Source organism: Cherax quadricarinatus, chromosome 57 (genome assembly GCF_038502225.1).
Source record: "Cherax quadricarinatus isolate ZL_2023a chromosome 57, ASM3850222v1, whole genome shotgun sequence".
In the NCBI taxonomy this organism is placed as follows: domain Eukaryota; kingdom Metazoa; phylum Arthropoda; class Malacostraca; order Decapoda; family Parastacidae; genus Cherax; species Cherax quadricarinatus.
In genome coordinates this window covers 27398004-27425749 of record NC_091348.1, presented here as the reverse complement: position 1 = coordinate 27425749, position 27746 = coordinate 27398004, and the positions used below count along the sequence as shown (strand labels likewise).

At 39.2% G+C, this 27746-nt stretch overlaps 1 protein-coding gene and 1 long non-coding RNA gene across 2 annotated transcripts; one reads left to right on the top strand and one right to left on the bottom strand.

Annotated features, from left to right (window-relative positions):
- Positions 1–4894: 4894 nt before the first annotated feature.
- LOC138854398 (uncharacterized) lies at positions 4895–25828 on the top strand (the record flags this gene model as incomplete). The annotated part of the gene is given in 2 exon segments (XM_070097431.1): positions 4895–5008; positions 25591–25828. A coding segment is annotated over 1 exon segment (204 nt), but the record flags the coding sequence as incomplete, so codon positions are not given.
- On the bottom strand, positions 6451–25678 carry LOC138854399 (uncharacterized). Its single transcript, XR_011393603.1, has 3 exons — positions 25556–25678; positions 20266–20425; positions 6451–6927 (listed from the first exon to the last, which is right to left on the bottom strand). It is a non-coding gene; the product is annotated as an uncharacterized lncRNA (long non-coding RNA).
- Positions 25829–27746: the final 1918 nt, after the last annotated feature.

Below are 27746 nucleotides of genomic sequence, written 5' to 3'. Positions count from 1 at the left end.
TCCCACTACAGGCAGCACACTCCACCAATATTCAAAACACTAAATCTACTCACCATACAAAACATCCATACTTATTACTGCACCTATTACATACATAGAACACTTAACTCTGATAGTAACCCTCCCCTCAAACATCTCCTTACCAACCTCAACAGGACACATGGCCATAACACAAGGCACAGATCACTCTTTGATGTTCCTCGTGTCCATCTCACACTATGCAAAAACTCAATGCACATAAAAGGCCCTAAAATCTGGAATTCATTACCTGTAAATATTAAAGAAACACTACCTGTTTATAAATTCAAGTCTCTTCTCAAAGATCACTTACTCACCCAAAACCAAATAAATACTGAATAACTGAACCTTATAAATTGTATATCTTAAATGTTTCTCACAATTATATCACATAAATGTTAAACCTAAGACCCAATCTAACTTTGTTATTTTTTAAATACACTACCTAACAGAATACTCCATTCTACTGAATGAACAGCAATGCATGCAACCATATGACCTGTCTTTGTAATACTCATTTGTGCTTTATAGTTATCTGTTTACAATAATGTCTTATCACTGATTTCCTCATCGCTTAGTTAATCTTAAGTTAATTTTAAGCCAGCCCGTAATGCTATGCATATAAGTGGCTTTGGCATGCTGCTCTTACCTGTATTTTTTTGTACCTCTGTATGTTCAAATTATTAAATAAATAAATAAATAAATAAATAAATGTGGTTCACATGAAATTAAATAGCGTTAGGCGCAAAATAAAACCACTAGCATGCAGTACATTTTGGGCAAACTAATCCTATTGTTTAAAAACTACTTAAGAACTAGACATATATTATTAAGTAGTTCTTAAATGTATATAAAATGAGAGGTTAAACTCCAGGTAAACATCTTGCTCCTGGGGGATTTCAACCTAAGGCACCTAAACCGGAGAAATGTAGCAAATAATGTTGTAGCAGAGATAACACCAGGAGGCAGCTCAAATGAAAACTCACACACACACAAGCTTTTAAATCTCTGCACCAAATTCTCCTTAAACCAGCAAATAATAGAGCCTATAAGATTGGAGAATATACTAGACCTCATCTTCACTAACAATGATCATCTGATACAAAATATTACCATATCAAAAGCAATGTACTCAGATCACAACATATTAGAGGTTCAGACATGTATGTTCAGGGTCCCAGACCAACAAAATGTGTTCAGTCATGAGGGAGCCTTCACCAAATTCAGTTTCAGTAACAAAAGCATAAGGTGGGACCAAGTCAACCAGGTCCTAAATGATATAAACTGGGAAGACAGCCTAAGCAACACGGACCTAAACCTGTGTCTAGATCAAATTAATTCTGTGGCCCTCGAGGTATGCTCAAGACATATTCTTTAAAGGAAAAGGAATAGAAAATGTAAACTAGAAACAGAAAGGCGCTCCCTATACAGGCGAAGGCATAGAATAGCAGAGCGGCTTAAAGAGGCCAATAATGTATATGTGTAATACATAGGGAGGCACTGGTCAGAAAAATAGCAAAGTCGAACTTAAGCTAAAGGAATCTTACAGGAGTCAAGAAATGCGGGAAGAACTAAAAGCCATAAAAGAAATTGGAAGAAAACCAAAATATTTATTTTCTTATGCCAAATCAAAGTCGAGAACAACATCCAGTATTGGACCCTTACTTAGACGAGATAGGTCCTACACATATGGCAGCAAGGAAATGAGTGAACTACTCAAGTCCCAGTGTGACTCGGTTTTTAGCTAGCCACTAACCAGACTGAGAGTCGAAGACCTCAATGAACTTTTTACGAGAGAGACACAGAATTTGGTAGACTCAAACCTATCTGATATTATCCTGACGCCAAATGACTTCGAAAAGGCGATAAATGACATGTCCATGCATTCTGCCCTAGGCCCAGACTCATGGAACTCTGTCGAGAGGGAGCATGGACACAAGGGTGGCCACACAGCTGCTAAAACCAACAGACATAGCCCCACTCCACAAAGGGGGCAGTAAAGCAATAGCAAAGAACTACAGACCGATAGCGCTAACATCCCATATCATAAAAATCTTTGAAAGGGTCCTAACCCATCTAGATACCCATCAGTTACACAACCCAGGGCAACATGGGTTAACAGCACTTCGCTCCTGCCTGTCCCAACTACTGGACCACTATGACAAGATCCTGGATGCTCTAGAAGACAAACAAAATGGAGAAACAGTATACACAGACTGTGCAAAAGCCTTTGACAAATGTGACCATGGTGTAATTGCACACAAAATGCGTGATAAGGGAATAATAAGAAAAGTTGGTAGATGGATCTATGATACAAGGAATTCTTCAAAACTTGTCCAACCTTTGGACGAAGACCTACTTCGACTAGTGGATGGTACCACTATGACCCCGCCTCCTGCTTCGCCTCACCTGACTACAGCATTCATTTATTCATTAATGATTTGCCGGTACTTCCGGCCCGGGTCTTCTCCAGATGGAGACCCGGCAACTACAGTATATAAGCCACGTCTACGGCCCTATGCTGTACATTCTACAAGATTGATGGACTGAACACATCAACTCCAGGCTGAGGGACTGATTACTTCAAACTCCTCCTCTCCTTATACCTTTCTGCTTTGTATTGGACTGATGAAGCCACTGTGTGGCGAAACGTTTCCTCAATAAAGATTCCCATATGTTGCATAACTGTCTCAATCTTCAACTTGTCGATTTTCAAAACCATTCATCACACACAGATGGATTTATAATTTCCCAACTAACAGAACACAAAGAGTAGTAGTAGTGAACAGAGTAAAGTCTGAGGCAGCTACAGTGAAAAGCTCTGTTCCACAAGGCACAGTACTCGCTCCAGTCTTGTTCCTCGTCCTCATATCTGACATAGACAAGGATGTAAGCCACAACATCGTGTCTTCCTTTGCAGATGACACCCGAATCTGCATGGCAGTGTCCTCCATTGAAGGCACTACAAGACTCTAGGGGGATATCAACGAAATCTTTAAATGGGCAGCAGAAAACAATATGAAGTTCAGTGATGAGAAATTTCAATTACTCCGATATGGAAAATGTGAGGAAATTAAAACTATATCGGAGTGTAAAACAAATACAAACCACACAGTAGAGCGAGAAAGCTAATGTGAAAGACCTGGGTGTGATAATGTCAGAGGATCTCACTTTCAAAGACCACAACACTGTATCAATCGTATCTGCTAGAAAAATGACATGATGGATAATGAGAATCTTCAAAACTAGGGATGCCAAGCCCATGATGACACTCCTCAGGTCGCTTGTTCTATCTGAACTGGAATATTGCTGCACACTAACAGCGTCTTTCAAGACAGGTGAAATTGCTGACCTAGAAAATGTACAGAAAACCTTCTTGGCACACATGAGTGCAATAAAGCACCTAAATTACTGGAAACTTTTCAAGTTCCTCAACCTGTGATCCCAGGAATGCAGGCGAGAGAGATACATAATAATATATACTTGGAAAATCCTAGAGGGATTAGTACCAAATTTGCACACGAAAATCACTCCCTATGAAAGGAAAAGATTCGGCAGAGGATGCAACATATCCCCAGTGAAAAGCAAGGGTAAACTCCAGGTGCCACTACCACAGTAAAAGACAACACAATAAGTGTCAGGGGCCCAAGACTGTTCAACTGCCTCCCAGCATACATAAGGGGGATTACCAATAGACCCCTGGCTGTCTTCAAGAAGGTGCTGGACTGGCACCTAAAGTCAATACCCGACCAGCTGGGCTGTGGTTCGTACATCGGTTTACGTGTGGCCAGCAGTAACAGCCTGGTTGACCAGACCCTGATCCACCACGAGGCCTGGTCGCAGACCGGGCCGCGGGGGTGGTGTTCCCGAAAACCCTCTCCAGGTATATGCTTGGAGAGGGTTTTCGGGGTCAACGCCCCCGCGGCCCGGTCTGTGACCAGGCCTCATGATGGATCAGGGCCTGATCAACCAGGCTGTTACTGCTGGCCACATGCAACCAGACGTACGAACCACAGCCTGACTGGTCAGGTACTGACTTGACTACATGTCCTGCCGAATAAGTAAAATGCGACTTTGGTTTAAACAGCGCTCTTCTTGCCGAATAAGGTAAGCGAAAATTTGTTTATGAAATAATTTTGTAAAAATCATTCTGAACCGAAGGAAAAAAAAGTTTCATTATGTTTGTTTATTACTAAATTACTGGAGTTTACCTGGAGTTTACCTGGAGAGAGTTCCGGGGGTCAACGCCCCCGCGGCCCGGTCTGTGACCAGGCTTCCTGTAAACCTATGTAAAATATATTTAGTTGGATTAGGCTAAATTAAATTGCGCTTGTTATAATAAGGTCAGGTAAGTTTTCTAAGGTTCTTTTGGTACAAAATTATTAATTTTTACATTAGCGTAAATGAAAAAAAATATATATCTTTAAACGTATAAGAGAAAATATTAGAAAGGACTTAATTTTAAACGAGTTCTTGTTAACTGACCAGTTTTACCTATTCGGCACCACATATATATAGTATATATATTTATGAGATTTATGAAAATAAAATATAGTTATTACTGGGAGAAGGTTGTTGATGATGTACGATAGTTATCAGAGGCTGAATAACTCTCCTCTTCTACTGCCTTAACTCTCCATATATTAAACTATACTATATATTATTTTCCTGCCTGGCGACAACTACGAGTTAATTAAGAGTTAATGAGTGTAGAGTGTGAGGTAGAGTGTGAGAGAAGGTTAATGTGTGAGATATGAGTGGGTAATGTGTGGTGTGGGAGCACCAATGGCTGCGTGTAGGCTGCTCCCGCCGCTGCTGACTGGCTCCTCCTGACCAATCTGTACCCGCCGTTATTTCCTCCAATCTCAGGTAACTTTTCATCTTTGGCGCCAATAATTATCTGCCAATCTTGACTCGGCTGCCATTAGAGGAGGATGGTGGGTGGCGGCCGGCCGTGGCTCTCACCTGACCATGCTGCTCAAACACTCGGGTAAAAAAGATGAAATGGCCGACGGAATTATTTTGTTGGTGTTGAAGGTGTGAGAGTTTGTGAGGAGCCATGGAGACCAGTGCCAGCTGGTCAGTGCCAGCTGGCACCACCTCTCAGGTGAACACTTAACTACATTATCTTGCCAGACACATCACTCCTGTACATATATATTTTTATTTTCTCGTCTCTGACGCTTTCTGGTGTAAAAAAAAAATATCCCAGCTGATTACTTGGTTAATACATAGTGAAGAGCCACCACATAATTGGTCCAATAAAATAATGTAATAGAACAATATAACGAAATCAAGTTTGATAAGCTTTTACGAAAATCTAATTAAACCAAGAGATCTGGATCTGAGGAACCTGAGATAACAGAAGCTTGACACAGCATCACTACTCTTATAATAATAATAATCATAATAATAATATGCTACTATATCATCTTTGTAACTTCCAACATATATTAGTTTACATAAAATGGAAAAATGGGTAATAGTTTATAATTGTTATTTAGTAATCTCGGGTATTACCTATGGCATAAGTTTTAACAAGTAAATTTATTCAGATATATAGATACAGTTACATAAATTATTATACATAGCATCATATGTGTTAACATAGATTATCATAAATAACATGTGTGTTAACACTGATTATCATGCATAGCAGCATATGTGTTAACATAGATTATCATAAATAACATGTGTGTTAACATTGATTATCATGCATAGCAGCATATGTGTTAACATAGATTATCATACATAGCATCATATGTTAACAGATTATTATACATAGTATCATATGTGTTAACATAGATTATCATACATAGCATCATATGTTAACATAGATTATTATACATAGTATCATATGTGTTAACATAGATTATTATACATAGTATCATATGTGTTAACATAGATTATCGTACATAGCAGCATATGTGTTAACATAGATTATCATACATAGCATAATATGTTAACAGATTATTATACATAGTATATGTGTTAACATAGATTATCATACATAGCAGCATGTGTGTTAACATAGATTATCATACATAGCATCATATGTTAACATAGATTATTATACATAGTATCATATGTGTTAACATAGATTATTATGCATAGTATCATATATGTTAACATAGATTATCATAGCATCATATGTGTTAACATAGATTATCATAGCATCATATGTGTTAACATAGATTATCATAGCAGCATATGTGTTAACATAGATTATCATAGCATCATATGTGTTAACATAGATTATCATAGCAGCATATGTGTTAACATAGATTATCATAGCAGCATGTGTGTTAACATAGATATCATAGCAGCGTATGTGTTAACAGATTATCATAGCAGCATGTGTGTTATCATAGATATCATAGCAGCGTATGTGTTAACATAAATTATCATACATAGCATCACATGTGTAGAGAACCCAGGATAACCCAGAAAAGTCAGTGACTTATTTCCATTGGGGTCTTTTCCAGGTTGGTGCATAGTTGAGATTGCACTTTGTTGTGCAAATTACAAAAAATGTAACCAAATGAAATGAGACCCACCTAACAGTAATAGTTTATTTCCATTTGATGTTTGTTGAAAGTTGCATGACATTGCATGGGATCAGTCACATGGAATGCCCATTATTTATGCAGGGCATTTTGGGCAAGCTTAAGCCTTCTATAAGGCCTATAGTGTTTTAAGTACATGTACATATGAGACGGTGCCCTGTTGGTGCCCCGTGGCCTGATCACTAAAGCTCTCGCTTCACACGGTGAGGGTCTGCATTCGATTCCCAGTATGGGTAGAAACATTAGGTGGGTTTCTTTACACTGGATGTCTGTGTTCACCCATCAGTAGAATAGGTACCTAGGAGTTAGTGGACTGGTGTGGGTCGCATCCTGGGAAGAGGACCTAATTTGCCCAAAAGGCATGAAGTAAATAAAGATATTATTATTATGTATATAAAACTTAATGTAACTTAACCTAATCTAACTAGGGTGACCTGGTGGCTAAAGCTCCCGCTTCACACACAGAGGGTCCAGGTTCGATTCCCAGCGGGTGGAAACATTTCGACGCGTTTCCTTACACCTGTTGTCCTGTTCACCTAGCAGAAAATAGGTACCTGGGTGTTAGTCGACTGGTGTGGGTCGCATCCTGGGCGACAAGATTTAATGACCATAATGAAAATAAGACAAGACGGTTTCTGATGACACGCTGACTTTACTGGGTTATCCTAGGTGATAACTCCTGCTTAAAAGATCCGAACAAAATCTTTTCTTGTACAGTGATCCCTCAATAATCGTCCGTAATCCGTTCCTGGAAGTGGGACTATTATCGAAATGGACGATTTACGAATCAATTTTTCCCATAAGAAATAATGTAAATTCAATTAATCCGTTCCTGACACCCAGAAGTATTAAAACAAAAATTTTTTTACATGAAATATAGATGTAGTACATAAACAATACAGTGGCACATGATGAATTAAACATTAACAGAATAACACTTACCTTTATTGGCGATTCTTCTTTGTGTATGGAAGACTGGAGAAGGAGACTGATTGGATGAATTACTGTTTGGAAGGGGAATCCCCTTCCATCAACACCTTGGGTACCAATTGCTTTTCTGGGGTTACTTCTCTTCTCTGTTTCTTAATGCCACTAGGACCACCTTGAGAGTCACTGGAGTCCTGTCTCGCAAAAAAACTGTCCATAGAGCTCTGTTTCTGGCGTCTCTTTAAAACTTCCCTAAAATGGGCCAAGACTCTGTCACTGTACAAGTTGCCGATATGGCTTGCAACATCCTTCTCTGGGTGATGTTTCTTCATAAATCTTTCCATCCTACCCCACATTTCAAAAATCTCCTTAATTTCTGAAGAAGGCACCTTCCTCCATCTCTCTTCCTCCTCCTCTGCAGCAAGATTCAGAGCTGCCATCTGTTGCTGTTCCTGCTGAAGCTCTTGCAGCTCCTCAGTTGTTAGCTCTTTGTTGTGGTCCTCCACCAACTCTTCCACATCCTCCAAACTCACATCCAACCCCATGGAACTCCCCAGTGCCACAATGGATTTAACAACTGACATAGGCTCATCAGGGTCAGCCCCAAACCCTTCAAAATCCCTCTTGTGGACACAATCTGGCCACAATTTTCTCCAAGCAGAGTTCAAAGTCCTGGTAGTCACTCCCTCCCAAGCCTTACCTATAAGGCTTACACAATGGAAAATACTGAAATGTTCTTTCCAAAAATCTTGTAGGGTCAAGTGAGTGTCTGAGGTCACATTCAAGCACCTTTCAAACATTGCTTTGGTGTAGAGTTCTTTAAAGTTTGCAATGACCTGCTGGTCCATGGGTTGGAGGAGAGGAGTGGTATTCAGGGGCAAGAACTTTACTGTGATGAACCCAAACTCCTTCAGAATTAGGTCATCCAAGTTTGGAGGATGAGCAGGTGCATTGTCCATTACTAGGAGGCACTTGAGATCCAATTTCTTTTCCAGGAGGTAATTCTTCACACTAGGGCCAAACATTTCGTTGAACCACTGTACAAAAATTTCCCTCGTGACCCATGCCTTACTATTAGATTTCCAAAACACACACAATTTACTCTTCATAACATTGTTTTTCCTGAACACTCTGGGATTTTCAGAATGGTACACTAGTAACGGCTTCACTTTGAAATCCCCACTAGCATTAGCACAGAACATTAGCGTCAGCCTGTCTTTCATAGGCTTGTGTCCTGGCATTGCCTTTTCCTCTTGTGTAATGAAGGTCCTCTTTGGCATTTTCTTCCAAAAGAGGCCTGTTTCGTCACAATTGAACACTTGTTCAGGTTTCAGTCCTTCACTGTTTATGTACTCCTGGAATTCATGCACATATTTTTCAGCCGCCTTGTGGTCCGAACTGGCAGCCTCACCATGCCTTACCACACTGTGTATGCCAGTACGCTTCTTAACCCTTTCAGGGTCCGTCCCGTAGATCTACGGCTTTACGGTGAGTGTCCAAACCGTAGATCTACGCCATGAGCTCAGCTCACTCTGATAAACTGTGAGTGGTACATTTGGGCCTAGATATGAGAGAATACATCTATGTGGTATGTGTGCACCACATAAAACAGATCCTGCAGCACACTGTGTATAATGAGAGAAAAAAACTGAAATCATGATTTTTCGATTAAAACAGCGACTTTGCAGTGTTTTTTCGTTTGTTTTTTATAGTTGTATTTGCGATTTCTTGGTCTCATTTGATAGAATGGAAGACATATTACAGAAATAGAGATGATTTTGATTGGTTTTAGCACTGGAAATGGCTTGAAACTGAGCTCAAAGTAGCGGAAATGTTAAATTTTTGCCGATGTTCAAGAGTAAACAAACGACCTCACACATCTAATACACGTCAGCTGGTGGGTCTAATATACATTCACAAATATGGTGATGATATTTATACAATTATTACAGTATTGCATAACAGTAAATCTTCTATTTTTTGGTGTGAATAAAAATTCATTATGTGAATAAAAAATCAAAATGGAATTTATTTGTAAAGCCTCAAAATGTAACTAATGAACAGAGGAAATGTTAGTTTAGTGCCAGGAATGCCTACATTGTTTATTCTGGAGCCTATTTTGAAATTGGAATATTTTGAACTTTGTGTTAAATTGGCCAAATTAACAATTTCCAATCACTTTATTTTGTAGTTGAAACAGTTGATTTGGCGATTTCTTGTGCTCAATCGATAGAATAGAAGTAATACTAGTGAAATAGCTAAGAATTTGGTTGATTGGAATAATGTAATTGGCCTAAAATGGGAGTCAAAGTCGGCAAAATCGCCGACTCGTAAATATCGCTGACACATCAAAATTCGCGAGAGCATAATTTCGTCAATTTTCCACCAAATTTCGTACTTTTTGTTTTATTACCTTCACAAAAAGATTCTCTATGGTTTCATAAGAAAAAATAACAAATTTTTTTTTTTTTAAATTCTTGGACACTGGTGCGTGACTTCAGATTTTGGCCTTGGACCCTGAAAGGGTTAAATCTCTCAAACCAGCCTTTGCTAGCCTTAAATTCACTCACATCATCACTAGTTGCAGGCAATTTCTTTACCAAATCGTCATGCAACTGCCTAGCCTTTTCACAAGTAAGCGACATCATAAGACTGTCTCCTGCTAATTGTTTCTCATTTATCCACACCAATAATAACTTCTCAACATCTTCGAGTACTGGTGATCTCATTTTTGTCAGTATATTTACCCCCTTTGCAACAACAGCATCCTTGATTTCCTTTTTCTTGGCTATGATGGAAGATATGGTTGTACGGGATTTGTTATACATCCTGGCCAGTTCGCCCACACGTACGCCACTATCATATTGTTCAATGATGTTTTTCTTAAATTCAATCTTATTTCTCACCTTCTTTACCAAAGGCTTGGCACTAGGAGCTTTCTTTGGAGCCATGGTAGCTTATTTAGCACTTAAATAACTTGCAAGCACTAAAATAAATGAAATATTATGAAATATTTCACTGGAGCATGTGAGGGGACCGTCGCTCACTGGTAAACAATGGCACACTGGCTGGGAAGGAAAGGCCGAGGCGGCTCAAGGCTGCTCAGACCGTGCATACGCGTCCGGGACGAAGGACTATTAGCAAGTTACCGGACCATTTCTGAGCCAATATTTTGATGAAAAAACAGGACTATTTCCGAAATGGATGACTTTCAGGCTGGACGATTATTGAGGGACCACTGTATAATGTAAACAGAAAATGCCATTGCTAGATATACATACATCTTTGTTTACTTTTTGCCAGGTGCGAGGCACACCTCTATGCACTGTGCAACCAAAATAATATATTAATTTTTCTTTATATGCCATAAAAACAATTTTCACAGGAAATTATTGCATACTTATTTCTTGCTATATGTAGATTGTATGTGTTGTAACCTAATGCCCTAGTTCTGCTGAATACTTAGTAACTGTTATCCTAACCAGAATGAGCCTAAAATTAATCAAAAGTACATTGCTGGATAACTTTAAGTTATATTTTAGCCTATAACTGAACTTGCAGCCTGGATAACTTTCTGATGTCTGTGATATGGGAAGTTAATGACTTTGTTAAATTCTGTAAGTTAGTATTTTTTCCAGATTTTTAACATAGAGGGTTAGCAACCCAGGATAACTCAACAAAGTCCATTTGTCATTTGGGACTGTTAGTCTTGTTTACGTTGGGGTGCTTTAATCTTTTTCCCCAAGGTGTGACCTGCTTACCACTAGGTGAACAAGGGCAGTAGGTGTAAAGAAACATGCCCTATATTTTACCCATACTGGGGAGCGATCCCAGGTCCCTTGGTGTGAGTTAAGGACACTGTCAACTGAACCACGAGTCATGGTTCTGAGGGCACAGATTTGTTATGTGTGGAGTTTGGATTAAATTATGTAGACTTGAGATAATCCCAAAAAATTTACATTTTGGCTTTTATTGTCTTTTCCATACACATAAATTTCATATTTAACTTGTATTGATATTTAACATAAAAACAATAATCTCGTACTAGTAAGGCATCTGGCTACTGTATGTTCAGTATGTATATGTTATACAGTGTTATGTATATCAGATCATTGCTTCATTGCATAAATATGTAATACAAAAATCAAATATTTTTTTTTTTTTTGGGGGGGGGCAGCTTTATTCATTGGGTATCCTTTAGTGCTAGACTTAAATTGATATATGCAGAATAGGATAAAGATTGGCCTTGATGTAATAATAATCTTTATTTCTACAAGTACATGATACATGTATAACTTATACAGACCAAGCTGACACCAGTGACATACTACATAGAAAGCCCCTGGTTATGCAGAGCATTTTGGGTGACTTAAGTTAATCATGTCCTTCAGGATGTGACCCACACCAGTCGATAAATTAGACACATGTGCAACTCTTGGGTATCTTTATTGAGGAAACGTTTCGCCACACAGTGGCTTCATCAGTCCATACGTAGGAGAAACTTGAAGAACAGGAGGAGAATGAGGTAATCAGTCCCTCAACCTTGAGTCGATGTGTTCAGTCCATCAATCTTGAGTAGAATACGGCATATGAGCGGAGAAGCAGCTTATAAACCGTATGGCAGGAGAGGTGCAGCAGTCATAGGTGGTGTCACATTTGTTCAATGTGGAAGTAGGTCGTGCCCAAGAATTAGGCAAGCGAAGAATTCCTAAGTATTAAGATCCCAAGAAGTTGCAGTGTCTGACAGGTTTGTAGATGAATGGTTCAGAGAACCGACATTCATCTACAAACCTGTCATACACTGCAACTTCTTGGGATCTTAATACAGTGGACCCCCGGTTAACGATATTTTTTCACTCCAGAAGTATGTTCAGGTGCCAGTACTGACCGAATTTGTTCCCATAAGAAATATTGTGAAGTAGATTAGTCCATTTCAGACCCCCAAACATACACGTACAAATGCACTTACATAAATACACTTACATAATTGGTCGCATTCGGAGGTAATCGTTATGCGGGGGTCCACTGTACTTAGGAATTCTTCGCTTGCCTAATTCTTGGGCACGACCTACTTCCACATTGAACAAATGTGACACCACCTATGACTGCTGCACCTCTCCTGCCATACTGTTTATAAGCTGCTTCTCCGCTCATATGCCGTATTCTACTCAAGATTGATGGACTGAACACATCGACTCAAGGTTGAGGGACTGATTACCTCATTCTCCTCCTGTTCTTCAAGATTCTCCTTTGTATGGACTGATGAAGCCACTGTGTGGCGAAATGTTTCCTCAATAAAGATACCCAAGAGTTGCACGTGTCTAATTTATCAACATGTCGGTTCTCTGAACCATTCATCTACAAACCCACACCAGTCGTCTAACACCCAGGTACCTAATTTCTGCTAGGTGTACAGGGACAGCAGGTGTAACGAAACATTCCCAGTGTTGCCACCCATACCAGGGATCAGAACACTGTGTGAACTGAGTGGGCTACCAACTGAGTTATGGGATCATTCCAGTCTATTATTGCTACATAATAGAAAGCATTCGAGTCCTGCTGGCCACTACTTTTTCTTACTAGAAAAGTACAGTAATACACTGATGATAAATTATAAAGAACAAATTGTCATTTCATTTAGGAAAATCTGAAAAAGGAAAATGAAAGGAGTAAATATGTTTAATGTAATGGGGAACCCATCACAGTGGTACCTTCAGAAAAATATTTGGGTATACACTTCGATCCTTGCATGTCAGGAGAATTAATGATGAACAGTGTAATAAATTAAATGCCAGTTTGAAGTTTCTCTGCACATAAATGGTATACGGTACCAGCAAGATGAAAATTAGACATGTGCAGTATCTGGGTATCTTTATTATAGACGTTTTGCTAGTGGCTTTATCAGTACAAATTTAAGGACATAATTGGAAGACAGAACTGTATACAAAAGATGAGGTAATCAATCCTTCAACCTTGGAGTTGAAGAGAACCGTAATTGTGAAGAGTGAGGCACAGGCTTCAGACTCTTCACAACTATGGTGCTCTTCACCAGCTCCAAGGCTGAGGGACTGATTGCCTCTTCCAATTATGTCCTTGAATTTTTATTGTTAAAGCTACTTGTTGGGGAAATGTCTACAATAAAGATACCCAGATGTTGCACATTACTAATTTTCATCTTGAAGTTCCTATTTAAACATGCACAGTACCTACTTACTGAGGCTTGCAGGATCCTATATCTACCTCTTATACAGTGTCTTGTAGATTATTCGTGTTCTTTGTTTCTCTGCGCTAATAGAAAATTGACAGACTGCAAATTACCCAGAATAAGATGGTGAGATTTGTGGACCTGGGTCCAAGAGAGCATGTAGGGTCATTCCATGTCAAGTGGACCAGGGCTCCCCACCTCACCAAAACGGATTTTGATGAAACTAACTTTGATAAAGTTTTAGATCTGTCAGTGAAATGGTTGCCGAGATAAAACCCTTTATTTGACACCATGCTGCAACCGTGTACTGTAACCCTATGAAATTTCGGCATTTTCAAATCAAAATAATTTCTCACTCTTTCTGCCAGAATAAATGAAACTTTGCTATCTTACACTTATGCTTAATCCAATGGAACTATTATGGATTTACATTTTTTTAAATTAACATACTGTTTGAGTTTCGAAGTGGGGCAAAAATATCAGTTCTTCAAAAAATGTCTGAGTTTAGCCTTCTCTGATTCGTGTAATAATAAAGATATCCCCTTGAAATTTTGTTTACTATTTTGTGACTTAACCTTGTTTACAAATGTATAGTTTCAACATGGGAGAATGTTTCGTTCCTTTTAAATTTAAATTTTTTCATTTTTTTTCAAAAAAGTAGAAAATAAGGTATTTTCAATGAGCCTTTGCAAAAAGTCACCTTGAAACATTTTCTGACTGTGTCCCTTAGAAAGAGCATGTTTTAAACCATCTAAAAAAAAAGTTGCTTTAGTTTTTTATTGTGCCCATATACATGTAATGCCAAAAAAATAAGGGTCAAAGTTCAGCAGGTTACTGTATGCTGATGTCATATCATATTATATGCTGATAAACGAAGTTCTTGTAAAATGTGTCATTATTCATCTTCTAAAAGACTATGTTTTATCTCTTTAGGTAAATTAATTATACGTATAGACAATTTGATAGCAAATTTCTAGTATGGAAACTATGGAATCTGCCAATAACAGTGGTCCCACAACATGTATCATTGAAAGAGAAAAACTGTCATCAGCATGTCATAGCTTATTTTATTGCAAGAAAGTTGGATTTAAATTGGTAAAAGACTTATCCACAGACAACAAAGCACTACTTATTCGATGTTCAGAAATATATCTTATGGATGATGACCAGAGTTGTTTGCATCATGAAGCAGTGTACCTCAAAAAAATACGAAACAGTGCAAAAGATGTGCTGCAATCCATCTGGAAAGCAAAGTCATCAAACCATAACATGACTTTTGAGGGTCGATGTTGAAGTGGCTGACGAATTGAATTGTTTGACAAAGAGCAAAATCAAACCAGGTTAGAAAATTTGTTCTAAATGTAAAGCTGATGCTCAAATAGCTGAGACTAATTGCCTCGTCCTTATCTTCAGATAATTTTGATATGGACAAGTCTGCCACAGTTAATAAAAGCATGTGTGCCTTGGGTGAATTATCCTTGAAATTTTTGAAAGTGAGCAGTAGAGATAAAGTGGGCTATACAAAAAAAATTGAGCAAGTGCAAACTGTGAAAATGCACAAAATCACTGCCACTACCGGACTCGATGTTCAGAATGTTGGACCATCTAGTCAGATGATAGAATGCAGCTTATGTGAAGACTACATTTCTCTGACTGAAGAAATGAACAGAATCGAAATATCCCACAGATCATAAAAAGTTCAAATATTGACTTTGGCTCCAAAAGTTGGTTTACTGAAGCTACAGCCTTGGAGTTTGGAGTTTCAGAGTGTATGGTGAAGGCAACCAGAAAAATCAAGAAAGAACAAGGTATTTTGGCTTTGCCAAAACCAAAAGTTTTCAGAAAAAAATTTGGCAAGCATGAGCCACTAAGTTAAAGCAATGCAATGAAGAAATCAAGTCGTCAGAACTTCAGCTTAATATTAAACTGCATAATAAAAGTGCTTTGAGTAAAGTTTATTTTGCTACAACAACACTAGTCTTGGAAATACAAGCGTGGCGTAAATCATAACCCAAACCTTTTCTAGCAAGTCTGCTGTATTGTGATGACTTATTCTAGCTTCATTTAATAAAATTTGAATGGAGGTCTTGACCTAAGCTAGTCACACTTCACTTGCCAAAATCTTAGTACAGCCTCCTCTCACTTACTGACGTACAGTGGAACCTCAAATATCGAACTTTCTTCGGTCCAGAAGTCTGTTCGAGTGCCTTTACCGAATGAATTTATTCCCATCAGGAATAATGTAAATTAGATTAATCCATTTCAGACCCTTAAGAATACACTTATAAAAGCACTTACAAAAATACACTTACATAATTGGTTGTGTTGGGAGCAGTTCGATTTTTGAGGTTCCACTGTACTTGTTTACTGATGACTCGGACTTACGGCGGGCTCTCTTGACAAGTATGCATACTTAAATAATGTATATTAGAGCTGATTTCCTCTACTTGTTTATTACAATATACAGTACACTACTGTATAAACATTTAAAAATATACCAGAAATGTTATAAATGGTGCAAAGGTGACATTAAAACTTTATCAAAGATGGTTGACACAAACCCACTACCATTATAGTATGCTCCGCTGTATAGCCCTTGTGGCTTAGCGCTTCTTTTTGATTATAATAATATAGTATGCTCCTCACTTAGTGACAGATTAGTTTACCAACATGGTCTAAGGAATGGAACTCCATCATTAACCCTTTCACTGTCAGTCTCGTATTACGGCTTGCAAGCCAGTGTTGGTCCTGCAATGCTACACCAAAATTATAGTGGATTCCAATCTTGTGGGAGAAAGCTGATAGGCCTACATATGAGAGAATGGGTCTGAGTGGTTAGTGTGTGCAGTATTAACCCTTTGACTGTTTCAGGCCCCTTTCTGAAACTGTCATTCTATGTCGCTAAATTTTTGAAAAAAAAAAAAAAATTATTTTTTCTTAAGAAATGATAGAGGATCTTTTCCCGATGGTAATGACACCAAAGTTCGAAATTTGGTCGAAAACTCATGGAATTACGCTCCCGTGAAGTTAGCAGTCTCGGCGACATGTGTATCGGCGATTTCGCCGACTTTGAGCCCTAGTTTCAGCCAGTTCCGTTGTTCCAGTTGACCAAACTCATAACTATTTCTTTAGAGCTCCATTTTATCTATCAGCTGAGTACAAGAAACCTCCCATTTACCAATTTGGACTACCCAATATTATGGTCAGAAATTGGCAATTTGGCCAATTTTACGCAAACTAAAAAAGATGCCAATTTCAAAATAGGGTCCAGAATAAACAAGGTAGACATTCTTGGCACTAAAATAACATATCCTCTGTTCATTACTCACATCTCTAGGCCCCTCTTATATTATTATTGCTTTCTATTTTGATTTTTTATTCTTACAAAAAAATACAAAATTTACTGTTATGCAGACTACTGCATTATTGTAAAAATGGTATAAATAATATCAGTGCACTAGTGAAAGAATATTAGACTCCCCAGTTGATGTGTATTGGACGTGTGGTGTGATTTGTTTACTACTGAACATTGGTAAAAATCGAACATTTCCGCTACTTTGAGCTAAGTTTCAAGGTCATTTTCCTCGTCAAAGTAATGAAAATCATCTCTAGTTCCGTAAAATGTTTTCCATTTTATCGCCTGAGACCATGAAAACGCAAATACATCGATAAATACTATACAAAAATACACCTCAAAGTCGGCGTTTTAATCCAAAAAAACGATCAGTTTTTTTTTCTCATTAAGCACTGTGTGCTGCAGGATTTTTTTTATGTGGTGCACAGTGACCACACAGACCCATTCTCTCACATATGGGCCTACCAGCTTTCTTCCGCTTGATTTGAAGCCGATAGAATTATTGAGTATATATACGTCTGAAACACTGGCTCGTAAGACGTATATATATGACCAAAACAGTCAAAGGGTTAAAAAAATCCTGTAGCACAGTGCGTGAGAAAAATAAAACCCCGACCTCGTTTTTTGCTTTAAAACAGCGACTTTGCAGTGTATTTTCATATGGTATTTATGGTTGTATTCTCGTTTTCTTGGTCTCACTTAATAGAACGGAAGATTTACTACAGAAACAGAGATGATTTTGAATGGTTTACCGACTAAAGTAGCAGAAATGTTCGATTTTTGCTGATGTTAGAGTAAAATCATGTCACTAATCCAATACACAGTCCACTAGTGGGTGTAATATGCTTTCACAAATGTGCTCATATTATTTATATCATTTTTACAATAACACTGTAGTCTGCATAGCAGTCAATCTTCTGTTTTTTGTGCAACTAAAAATTCAAAGTGGAAAGCAAGCGTAATATAAGAGGGGCCTGGAGACATGATTAATGAACAGAGAAAATTTTATTTTAATGCTAGGAATGTTTGCATTGTTAATTCTGGACCCTATTTTGAAATTGGTCTTCCTTGAATTGTGTATGAAATTGGCCAAATTACCAATTTCTGATCACTTTATTGGGTAACTGAAATAGGTAAATGGGCGGTTTCTTGTACTCAGTCGATAGAACCAAAGTAGCTTTAGCGATATAGCTATGAGTTTGGTCAACTGGAACAATGGAATTGGTTGAAAATAGTGCTCAAATTGGGCAAAATCACTGATGCGTAAATATTGCCAAGAACGCTAACTTCGTTAGAGCGTAACTCTGTAAGTTTTCCATCAGGTTTCATACTTTTGATGTCATTACCATTGGGAAAAGATTCTCTATCACTGCAGTGAAAGGGTTCAGCGAGGAGAGGCTGTACAGTGGAACCTCAGTACTCGAACACCTCCGTACTTGAACAATTCAGTATTCAACCGCTTTGTTCAGTAAACAAATCGCTCGGTAGTCAACCTTTTGCTTGGCACTCAACCAAACAAACATGACCTGCCAGTGAAGAGAGGCTGTACAGTGGAACCTCGGTACTTGAACAGCTCCGTATTTGAACAATTCGGTATTTGAACGCTTTGTTCAGTAAACTGATTGCCCAGTAGTCAACCTTTTGCTCGTCACTCGACTAAACAAACACGGTCTGCCAGAACTTCGCTGTAAACTATTTCGTGTTTCTTTGCATTTTTTGGTGTTTTTTACATTTGTATAAGTCAACATGGGCCCTAAGAGGGTTAGTGATAACAGCCAACCAAAAAGAAAATTGGTTTGGAAAAATTTGTTCTGTACTCGAACAGCCTTCTGGAACCAATTTAAGTTTGAGTGCTGAGGTTCCACTGTGTATGTGCATTTTTCCACAGTTTTATGAAAATAGTTACATTTAAATGCTTCATCATCTTTATTCTTAACCCCTTGACTGTTGCAACCCCCAAATCCTGAGGTGTCTCCTGGTGTCGCAAAATTTTTGAAAAAATTATTTTTTCTTAAGAAATGATAGAGAATCTTTTCCCGATTGTAATGACACCAAATGAACGAAATTTGATGGAAAACTGACAGAATTACGCTCTCGCGAAGCTACCGACCTCGGCGATATTTATGAATTGGCGATTTCGCCCACTTTGAGCCCTATTTTCGGCTAATTCCATTGTTCCAGTTGACCAAACTCAGCTATTTCTTTAGGACTCCATTTTTTTCTATCGATTGATTACAAGAAACTGCCCATTTACCGATTTCAACTACCAATAACATGGTCAGAAATTTGCAATTTGGCCAATTTCACGAAAATTAAAAAGTATGAGTTTCAAAATAGGGTCCAGAATGAACAATGCAGACATTCCTGGCTCTAAAATAACATTTTCTTTGTTCATCAGTCACATCTCCAGGCCCTTCTGATATTACTCTTGCTTTCTATTTTGAATTTTTATTCAAACAAAAAATAGAAGATTTACTGTTATGCAGAATGCTGCAGTATTGTAATAATTGTATAGATAATGTCAGCCCATACATGAGTGCATATTAGAATGGCTAGTTGGATATTTATTGGAAAATGACATCATTTGTTTACTTTTGAACATCGGCAAAAATCAAACATTTCCCCTATTTTGAGCTCCATTTCAAGGTTCTTTTCATAGTAAAACCAATCAAAGTCACCTCTTGTTTCTATATGTTTTCCATTCTCTCAAATGAGACCAAGAAAACGAGAATACAACTATAAATACTATACGAAAATAGACCACATAGTCGGCATTTTAATTAAAAAACGGTCGGAGTTTTTTTTTTCTCATACACTGCGTGCTGCAGGATTTTTTTATATGGTGCACACTGACCACACAGACCCATTCTCTCACATGTGGGCCTACCAGCTTTCTCCTACTTGATTTGAAGCCGCTAGAATTTATGAGTATGTTTACTTCAAAAACTGGCTTGTAAGACATATACATATGACCGAAACAATCACAGGGTTAAAGAATGTGGGTTAAATAAAAAAATATTTTTGCAAACTGTTTGAAAATAATTTTATATGTAGCTTTATAATTAAAATTTAATGGGTTCTTTTAGAGAAATGCTAAATATGAAGATTATTTGTGCAGATAATGCTACTCGAGGGAAGTTCACAATAAGAGAACACCACCATCATCTCCGAGCCTAGACTGCTCGACATACTACCTGATGTCAGAAATATTGCTGGTAGAAGGGTAGACTTTTTCCTGAGGAAACTAGACCTCTGTCTCTTCCATGTGGCAAATCAACCAGGTTGTGATGGATATGTAGGGTTGCTCATTTGGTTAACCAGGCAAGCAGCAAGAAAGCCTAGCACCAGGCTAGGCTGTAGGAGTAAAAAGACACTTGAAAGTGGTTACAGGTATATTACAGGTAAGAGGCAGATATGCTACCACTGAGCTGAGAGGGGTACAGAGAGTTGCTACCACTGAGCTGAGAGAGGGTACAGAGAGATGCTACCATTGAGCTGTGAGGGGTACAGAGAGTTGTGATGTGACTGTTCTTCTGGTATACCTGGAGTTTACCTGGAGAGAGTTCCGGGGGTCAACGCCCCCACGGCCTGGTCTGTGACCAGGCCTCCTGGTGGATCAGAGCCTGATCAACCAGGCTGTTACTGCTGGCTGCACGCAAACCAACGTACGAGCCACAGCCCGGCTGGTCAGGAACCGACTTTAGGTGCTTGTTCAGTGCCAGCTTGAAGACTGCCAGGGGTCTGTTGGTAATCCCCCTTATGTATGCTGGGAGGCAGTTGAACAATCTCGGGCCCCTGACACTTATTGTATGGTCTCTTAACGTGCTAGTGACACCCCTGCTTTTCATTGGGGGGATGTTGCATCGTCTGCCAAGTCTTTTGCTTTCGTAGTGAGTGATTTTCGTGTGCAAGTTCGGTACTAGTCCCTCTAGGATTTTCCAGGTGTATATAATCATGTATCTCTCCCGCCTGCGTTCCAGGGAATACAGGTTCAGGAACCTCAAGCGCTCCCAGTAATTGAGGTGTTTTATCTCCGTTATGCGCGCCGTGAAGGTTCTCTGTACATTTTCTAGGTCAGCAATTTCACCTGCCTTGAAAGGTGCTGTTAGTGTGCAGCAATATTCCAGCCTAGATAGAACAAGTGAAAAAGTGACCTGAAGAGTGTCATCATGGGCTTGGCATCCCTAGTTTTGAAGGTTATCATTATCCATCCTGTCATTTTTCTAGCAGATGCGATTGATACAATGTTATGGTCCTTGAAGGTGAGATCCTCCGACATGATCACTCCCAGGTCTTTGACGTTGATGTTTCGCTCTATTTTGTGGCCAGAATTTGTTTTGTACTCTGATGAAGATTTAATTTCCTCATGTTTACCATATCTGAGTAATTGAAATTTCTCATCGTTGAACTTCATATTGTTTTCTGCAGCCCACTGAAAGATTTGGTTGATGTCCACCTGGAGCCTTGCAGTGTCTGCAATGGAAGACACTGTCATGCAGATTCGGGCGTCATCTGCAAAGGAAGACACGGTGCTGTGGCTGACATCCTTGTCTATGTCAGATATGAGGATGAGAAACAAGATGGGAGCGAGTACTGTGCCTTGTGGAACAGAGCTTTTCACCGTAGCTGCCTCGGACTTTACTCTGTTGACTATTACTCTCTGTGTTCTGTTATTGAGGAAATTGTAGATCCATCGACCGACTTTTCCTGTTATTCCTTTAGCACGCATTTTGTGCGCTATTACGCCATGGTCACACTTGTCGAAGGCTTTTGCAAAGTCTGTATATATTACATCTGCTTTCTTTTTGTCTTCTAGTGCATCTAGGACCTTGTCGTAGTGATCCAATAGTTGAGACAGACAGGCGCGACCTGTTCTAAACCCATGTTGCCCTGGGTTTTGTAATTGATGAGTTTTTAGATGGGTGGTGATCTTGCTTCTTAGGACCCTTTCAAAGATTTATATGATATGTGATGTTAGTGCTATCGGTCTGTAGTTCTTTGCTATTGCTTTACTGCCCCCTTTGTGGAGTGGGGCTATGTCTGTTGTTTTTAGTAACTGTGGGACGACCCCCGTGTCCATGCTTCCTCTCCATAGGATGGTAAAAGCTCGTGATAGGGGCTTCTTGCAGTTCTTGATGAACACGGAGTTCCATGAGTCTGGCCCTGGGGCAGAGTGCATGGGCATGTCATTTATCGCCTGTTCGAAGTCATTTGGCATCAGGATAACATCAGATAGGCTTGTGTTAACCAAATTCTGTGGCTCTCTCATAAAAAATTCATTTTGATCTTCGACTCTCAGACTGGTTAGCGGCTTGCTAAAAACTGAGTCATATTGGGACTTGAGTAGCTCACTCATTTCCTTGCTGTCATCTGTGTAGGACCCATCTTGTTTAAGTAGGGACCCAATACTGGACATTGTTCTCGACTTTGATTTGGCATAGGAGAAGAAATACTTTGGGTTTCTTTCGATTTCATTTCTGGCTTTTAGTTCTTCCCGTGATTCCTGACTCCTATAAGATTCCTTTAGCTTAAGTTCGATGCTTGCTATTTCTCTGACCAGTGTCTCCCTATGCATTTAAGATATATTGACCTCTTTTAGCCGCTCTGTTATTCTTTTCCGTCGCCTGTAAAGGAGCACCTGTCTCTTTCTGTTTTACATCTACTCCTCCTTTTTCTTAGAGGAATAAGTCTTGTGCATACATTGAGTGCCACCGAGTTAATCTGTTCTAGGCATAAGTTGGGGTCTGTGTTGCTTAGTATATCTTCCCAGCTTATATCGGTTAGGACTTGGTTTACTTGGTCCCACTCTGTTTTTGTTATTGAAGTTGAATTTGGTGAATGCTTCCTCGTGACTACCTCATTATGTCGGTCTGGGGCTCCGCTCATACATGTCTGAACCTCGATTATGTTGTGATCTGAGTATATTGCTTTTGATATGGTGACATTTCGTATCAGATCATCATTGTTAGTGAAGATGAGGTCTAGTGTATTCTCCAGTCTAGTAGGCTCTATTATTTGCTGGTTTAAATTGAATTTTGTGCAGAGATTTAAAAGCTCATGTGAGTGTGAGTTTTCATCAGAGCTTCCTCCTGGTGTTATTACTGCAACATTATTATTTGCTATATTCCTCCATTTTAGGTGCCTTAAGTTGAAATCCCCCAGGAACAAGATGTTGGGTGCAGGAGCTGGCAGATTTTCCAGACAGTGGTCAATTTTTAACAGCTGTTCCTGGAATTGCTGGGATGCTGCATCCGGAGGCTTGTAGACTACCACAATGACTAGGTTTTGGTTCTCGATCTTTACTGCTAAAACTTCCACTACATCATTTGAGGCAATTAGCAGTTCTGTGCTAACAAGTGACTCTGCAATGTACAGGCCAACCCCCCCTTTTGCCTGTTCACTCTGTCGCATCTGTATAGGTTGTAACCTGGGAGCCATATTTCGTTGTCCAAGTGATCCTTTATGTGGGTCTCAGTGAAAGCCGCGAACATTGCCTTTGCCTCTGCAAGCAGTCCACGGATGAAAGGTATTTTGTTGTTTGTTGCTGGCTTTAGACCCTGTATATTTGCAAAGAAGAATGTCATCGGACTGGTGGTATTGTTGGTACTGGGGGGGGGGATTTTTTTTCCGGCATTAGTATCTGTATCTGTTGGTTTGGAGTGGAGGCCATCGACTGTGGTTCCACTCCATGAATGACTGGATTTGGTGTACGATTTCTGCCATTTCCTGCCAGTTTTTTTTCCTTCCTGGCACTAAAAAACCTCTCCCTCTTGAGTGGCTGTGGCTACCCAGGTTTTCCCATGGCCTGGATGTTTTGTAACTTTTTGTCCCCTTTAGATGGTATGCCTGGCAATTTAAGTTATAGCACAGTCTTTCCTGTACTGAAGAGGTACACATTTCAGGGTGAAAAAGCTTACAGGAAGGGAGTTTGCATTTTCCTGTTGTCATATGGGCACGGCATTTTCTATGGTGGTCATAGTTGCACATCCCATCTGTTTTTCCAGATTTCCCATGCCTGCAGATACCAAGTGCATAGTATGTGCACAGGCTTGGTTTCCGTTTGCCTTGGGTTTCTGTGACTGTATTCCCTGTTGGTGCATGTTTACCTGTCTTATTCCTATCCTCCCTAGCACCAACAATGGAGCTCCCACCAGTTGTTTTTGGTAATATATCCTCACTATTGCTAGTGGAGTCCTCTTGTTTGCTATTTCCTGTGGTATTTCTAGTTTGCAATGTTGGTTTTATCTTATCTTTGACTACACTTGATTCCCCACTACGGCTCCTGTCTCCCATGAGGTCATTTATATGCATTCCTTCCTGCGTATAATTCCCGACTACCTGGACAAAATCTCCAGCTTCACCATTACTGTCTCCCAGGACAGCACCTCCAGCTTCACCATTACTGTCTACCAGGACAGCACTATCAGCCCCACATTTACTGACTACCAGGACATCACCTCCAGCCTTACAGTTTCTGACTACATGGCCAGTATCAAGGGCAGTACCATTCAGCCCAGACTTTTTATGTTCCCATCTGTTGTAGAAGGCTTCCAGGTTGTCTATGAAAGCAGCTTTGATGTTATCCTCTTTTAATACCAATGTGATTTTAGTCCACAGATTTATCACATTTGGGCATACCCAAAAACACTTCCCTGTTTTAATACTGCTTGTAGCTAGTTCTTGGATATCTGCACAAGGGGCGTGACACCAATTTCCACAAAAATGACAATTTATCCATGTGGAAGCCCGTTTGTTTGATTGACTGCAGACCACACAGAGCTTCATAATGATTTGAATGGTTGATTTACTGTAATTCTACTAGCAACCTCTTGAATACTCTATTAATAACCTCCTTAAAGTCAAGCTCTAGCTATTTGTATTTCTATTTCTAACTGTACTTGTATATTAAGGGCAGCTTACCGGTGTACGATCCTGTTTTATATTTATTGTTTGTGTTTGATAAGGGCGCCTACAATCCCATCCGTTTACAGTCTGCTTTATTGTCCAGCGAATCCATTTGAAACCGGGCAAAGGGTTCAGACCACTCGAGGGTTCGACCAGTCAAGGGTTCGGAACTAGTCTGATCTGATCAGTGGGTCACTTATTTAAAACATACTGGTCGGTGATTTGGGCTAACGCATGAAGGATCTACTGGAAATTATCTACCCGAGTAATATGTGATTTGATTGATACAAAAGTATAACTTGCGTGTTGAAGAACCGGTGACTGCTGGCAGCTCCTACAATGACGAACGGTCGAGCCTCAACCCTTGTTTATCGATCACTGTATCTAGCTTTTCTAGGGTATATGTATTAGTCATTATAAATCACAGTGTAACTTCTGAGGGAATTTTTTTGTTGACTGAAAATGTTAGTGTAAATAAAAAAAACTGGGAATTTATCTACCTAGCCCATTTCCTATTTGCTCTTGTAGTACCTGTACTTTAAACTGCTATATTTCAAAGTTTCACATTAATTTACTTACATTTGTAAAATCTCTGAAATCTTTTCCTTCCACAGCCAAAACAGTTAGTCTTGGGTGGCAGTGAGCAGGATGGAAGGTGCCGAGGGAGATGACATTGGAGCCACATTCCTGGCCTCAGAGCAGTACATGGTAGAAGGTCACAATGTTCACGGTCACCAACATGATGATGAAGACAAAGATGATGTTCCTCACTTGCTGCGTGAACAAGATCGCTTCTTACCTATTGCAAACGTAGCCAGGATAATGAAGAAGGGCATTCCTAAAACTGGAAAGGTAGGATATATAAATTCAAATTATATCAAGATATTGTTGCTTCTTTTTTTATACGGTATATATATATCATGTAGGTAGTAGGTTGGTAGACAGCAACTGCTCAGGGAGGTACTACCGTCCTGCCAAGTGAGTGTACAACGAAAGCCTGTAATTGTTTTACTTGATGGTAGGATTGCTGGTGTCTTCTGTCTGTCTCACAAGCATGCAAGATTTCAGGTACGTCTTGCTACTTCTACTTGCACTTAAGTCACACTACACACATGTACAAGCATATATATACACACACCCCTCTGGGTTTTCTTCTATTTTCTTTCTAGTTCTTGTTCTTGTTTATTTCCTCTTACCTCCATGGGGAAGTGGAACAGAATTCTTCCTCCGTAAGCCATGCATGTTGTAAGAGGCGACTAAAATGCCGAGAGCAAGGAGCTAGTAACCTGTATATATTACTAAATGTAAAAGGAGAAATTTTCGATTTTCCTTTTGGGCCACCCTGCCTCGGTGGGATATGACCAGTGTGTTGAAAGAAAGATATATATCATGAACATGGTGGTAGGATTGCTGGTGTTTTTTTTCTGTCTCATCAACCTGCAAGATTTCAGGCGCTTCTTGTTACTTCTACTTACACATAGGTCGCACTACACATTCATGTACAAGCATATATATACACACACCCCTTTGGGTTTTCTATTTTCTTACTAGTTCTTGTTTTTATTTCCTCTTATCCCCATGGGGAAGTGGAACAGAATTCTTCCTTCGTAAGCTATGCATGCCATAAGAGGCGACTAAAATGCCGGGAGCAAGGGACTAGTAACCCCTTCTCCTGTATACATTACTAAAGTTAAAAAGAGAAATTTTGTTTTTCTTTTTGGGCCACCCTGCCTCGATGGGATATGGCTGGTTTGTTGAAAGAAGAAATTTTCGTGATTAGTGCTGAATTATGCATATAGTACTATAATTGCCCAACCTTATGTATAGGCAATCACTGGAGTGGGACAAGAGAGAGACATAACAATATATATGTGGAAAGTACTTAAGGACCTAGTCCCAAATCTACACACTGCCATAACAACATGTTTGAGTGAAAGATACGGGAGAAAGTGTTAAATAAACATGAAAAGCAGGGATGTCATGAGCACAATAAGAAAGCACTGTATCAACATACATGCATGGTCATAGACTATTGAGCATCTTGCCAGAAGACATCAGAAAAGCTACTGGGATAAGTGTAAAGGTCTTTAAAAGGAAACAGGACAAGTATCTCCACCAAGTGCCAAACCAACCAAGCCGTGATGAGCATGTGGGGTAGCAGGCCACCAGCAGCAACAGCCTGGTTGACCAGGCAACCACCAGACAAGTCTGGCCCAAGACTGGGTTCCAGGAGTAGAAAAACCCAAAACTCATCAAAGGTATATCAGAGGTATATATGGACCAGTGGTTATGTAAATACAAGTATAGTGTATATCAAGGTTGACATAGTTTAATAAAACTATTTTTTCCCACCTGTGGGTTTGGAAAAAAAAAAAGACTTGAAAAACCTAACAAGGAGATTTTTTAAGTACAGTAGTTATTTTTTTTCAATAATTGACTATTATTCAGGAAAATATTCAGGATTTTGCATTTGGTTAATTTCTAAATACTACCATTTTATTTTATCTATGTAGGATATGAAAATTCTGGCCAGTAACAATTGAAATTTATATTGAATAGAATAATTTGAGTGCACACATTAAAATATAATAGTTTGAAATATAGTAATCTTAGATTTAGCTGACTTCAGAAAGAAGAGAAAATTTGGTGGGCCAGTTGATTCAGAAACAAGTGACAGTCTTTTGGTTACATTATTATCAATTATTTATTGTTTCAGTAACATGAAACTTGCTTCTGTCCACCACAAGTGCCAGTACTAGCCACCTGCATC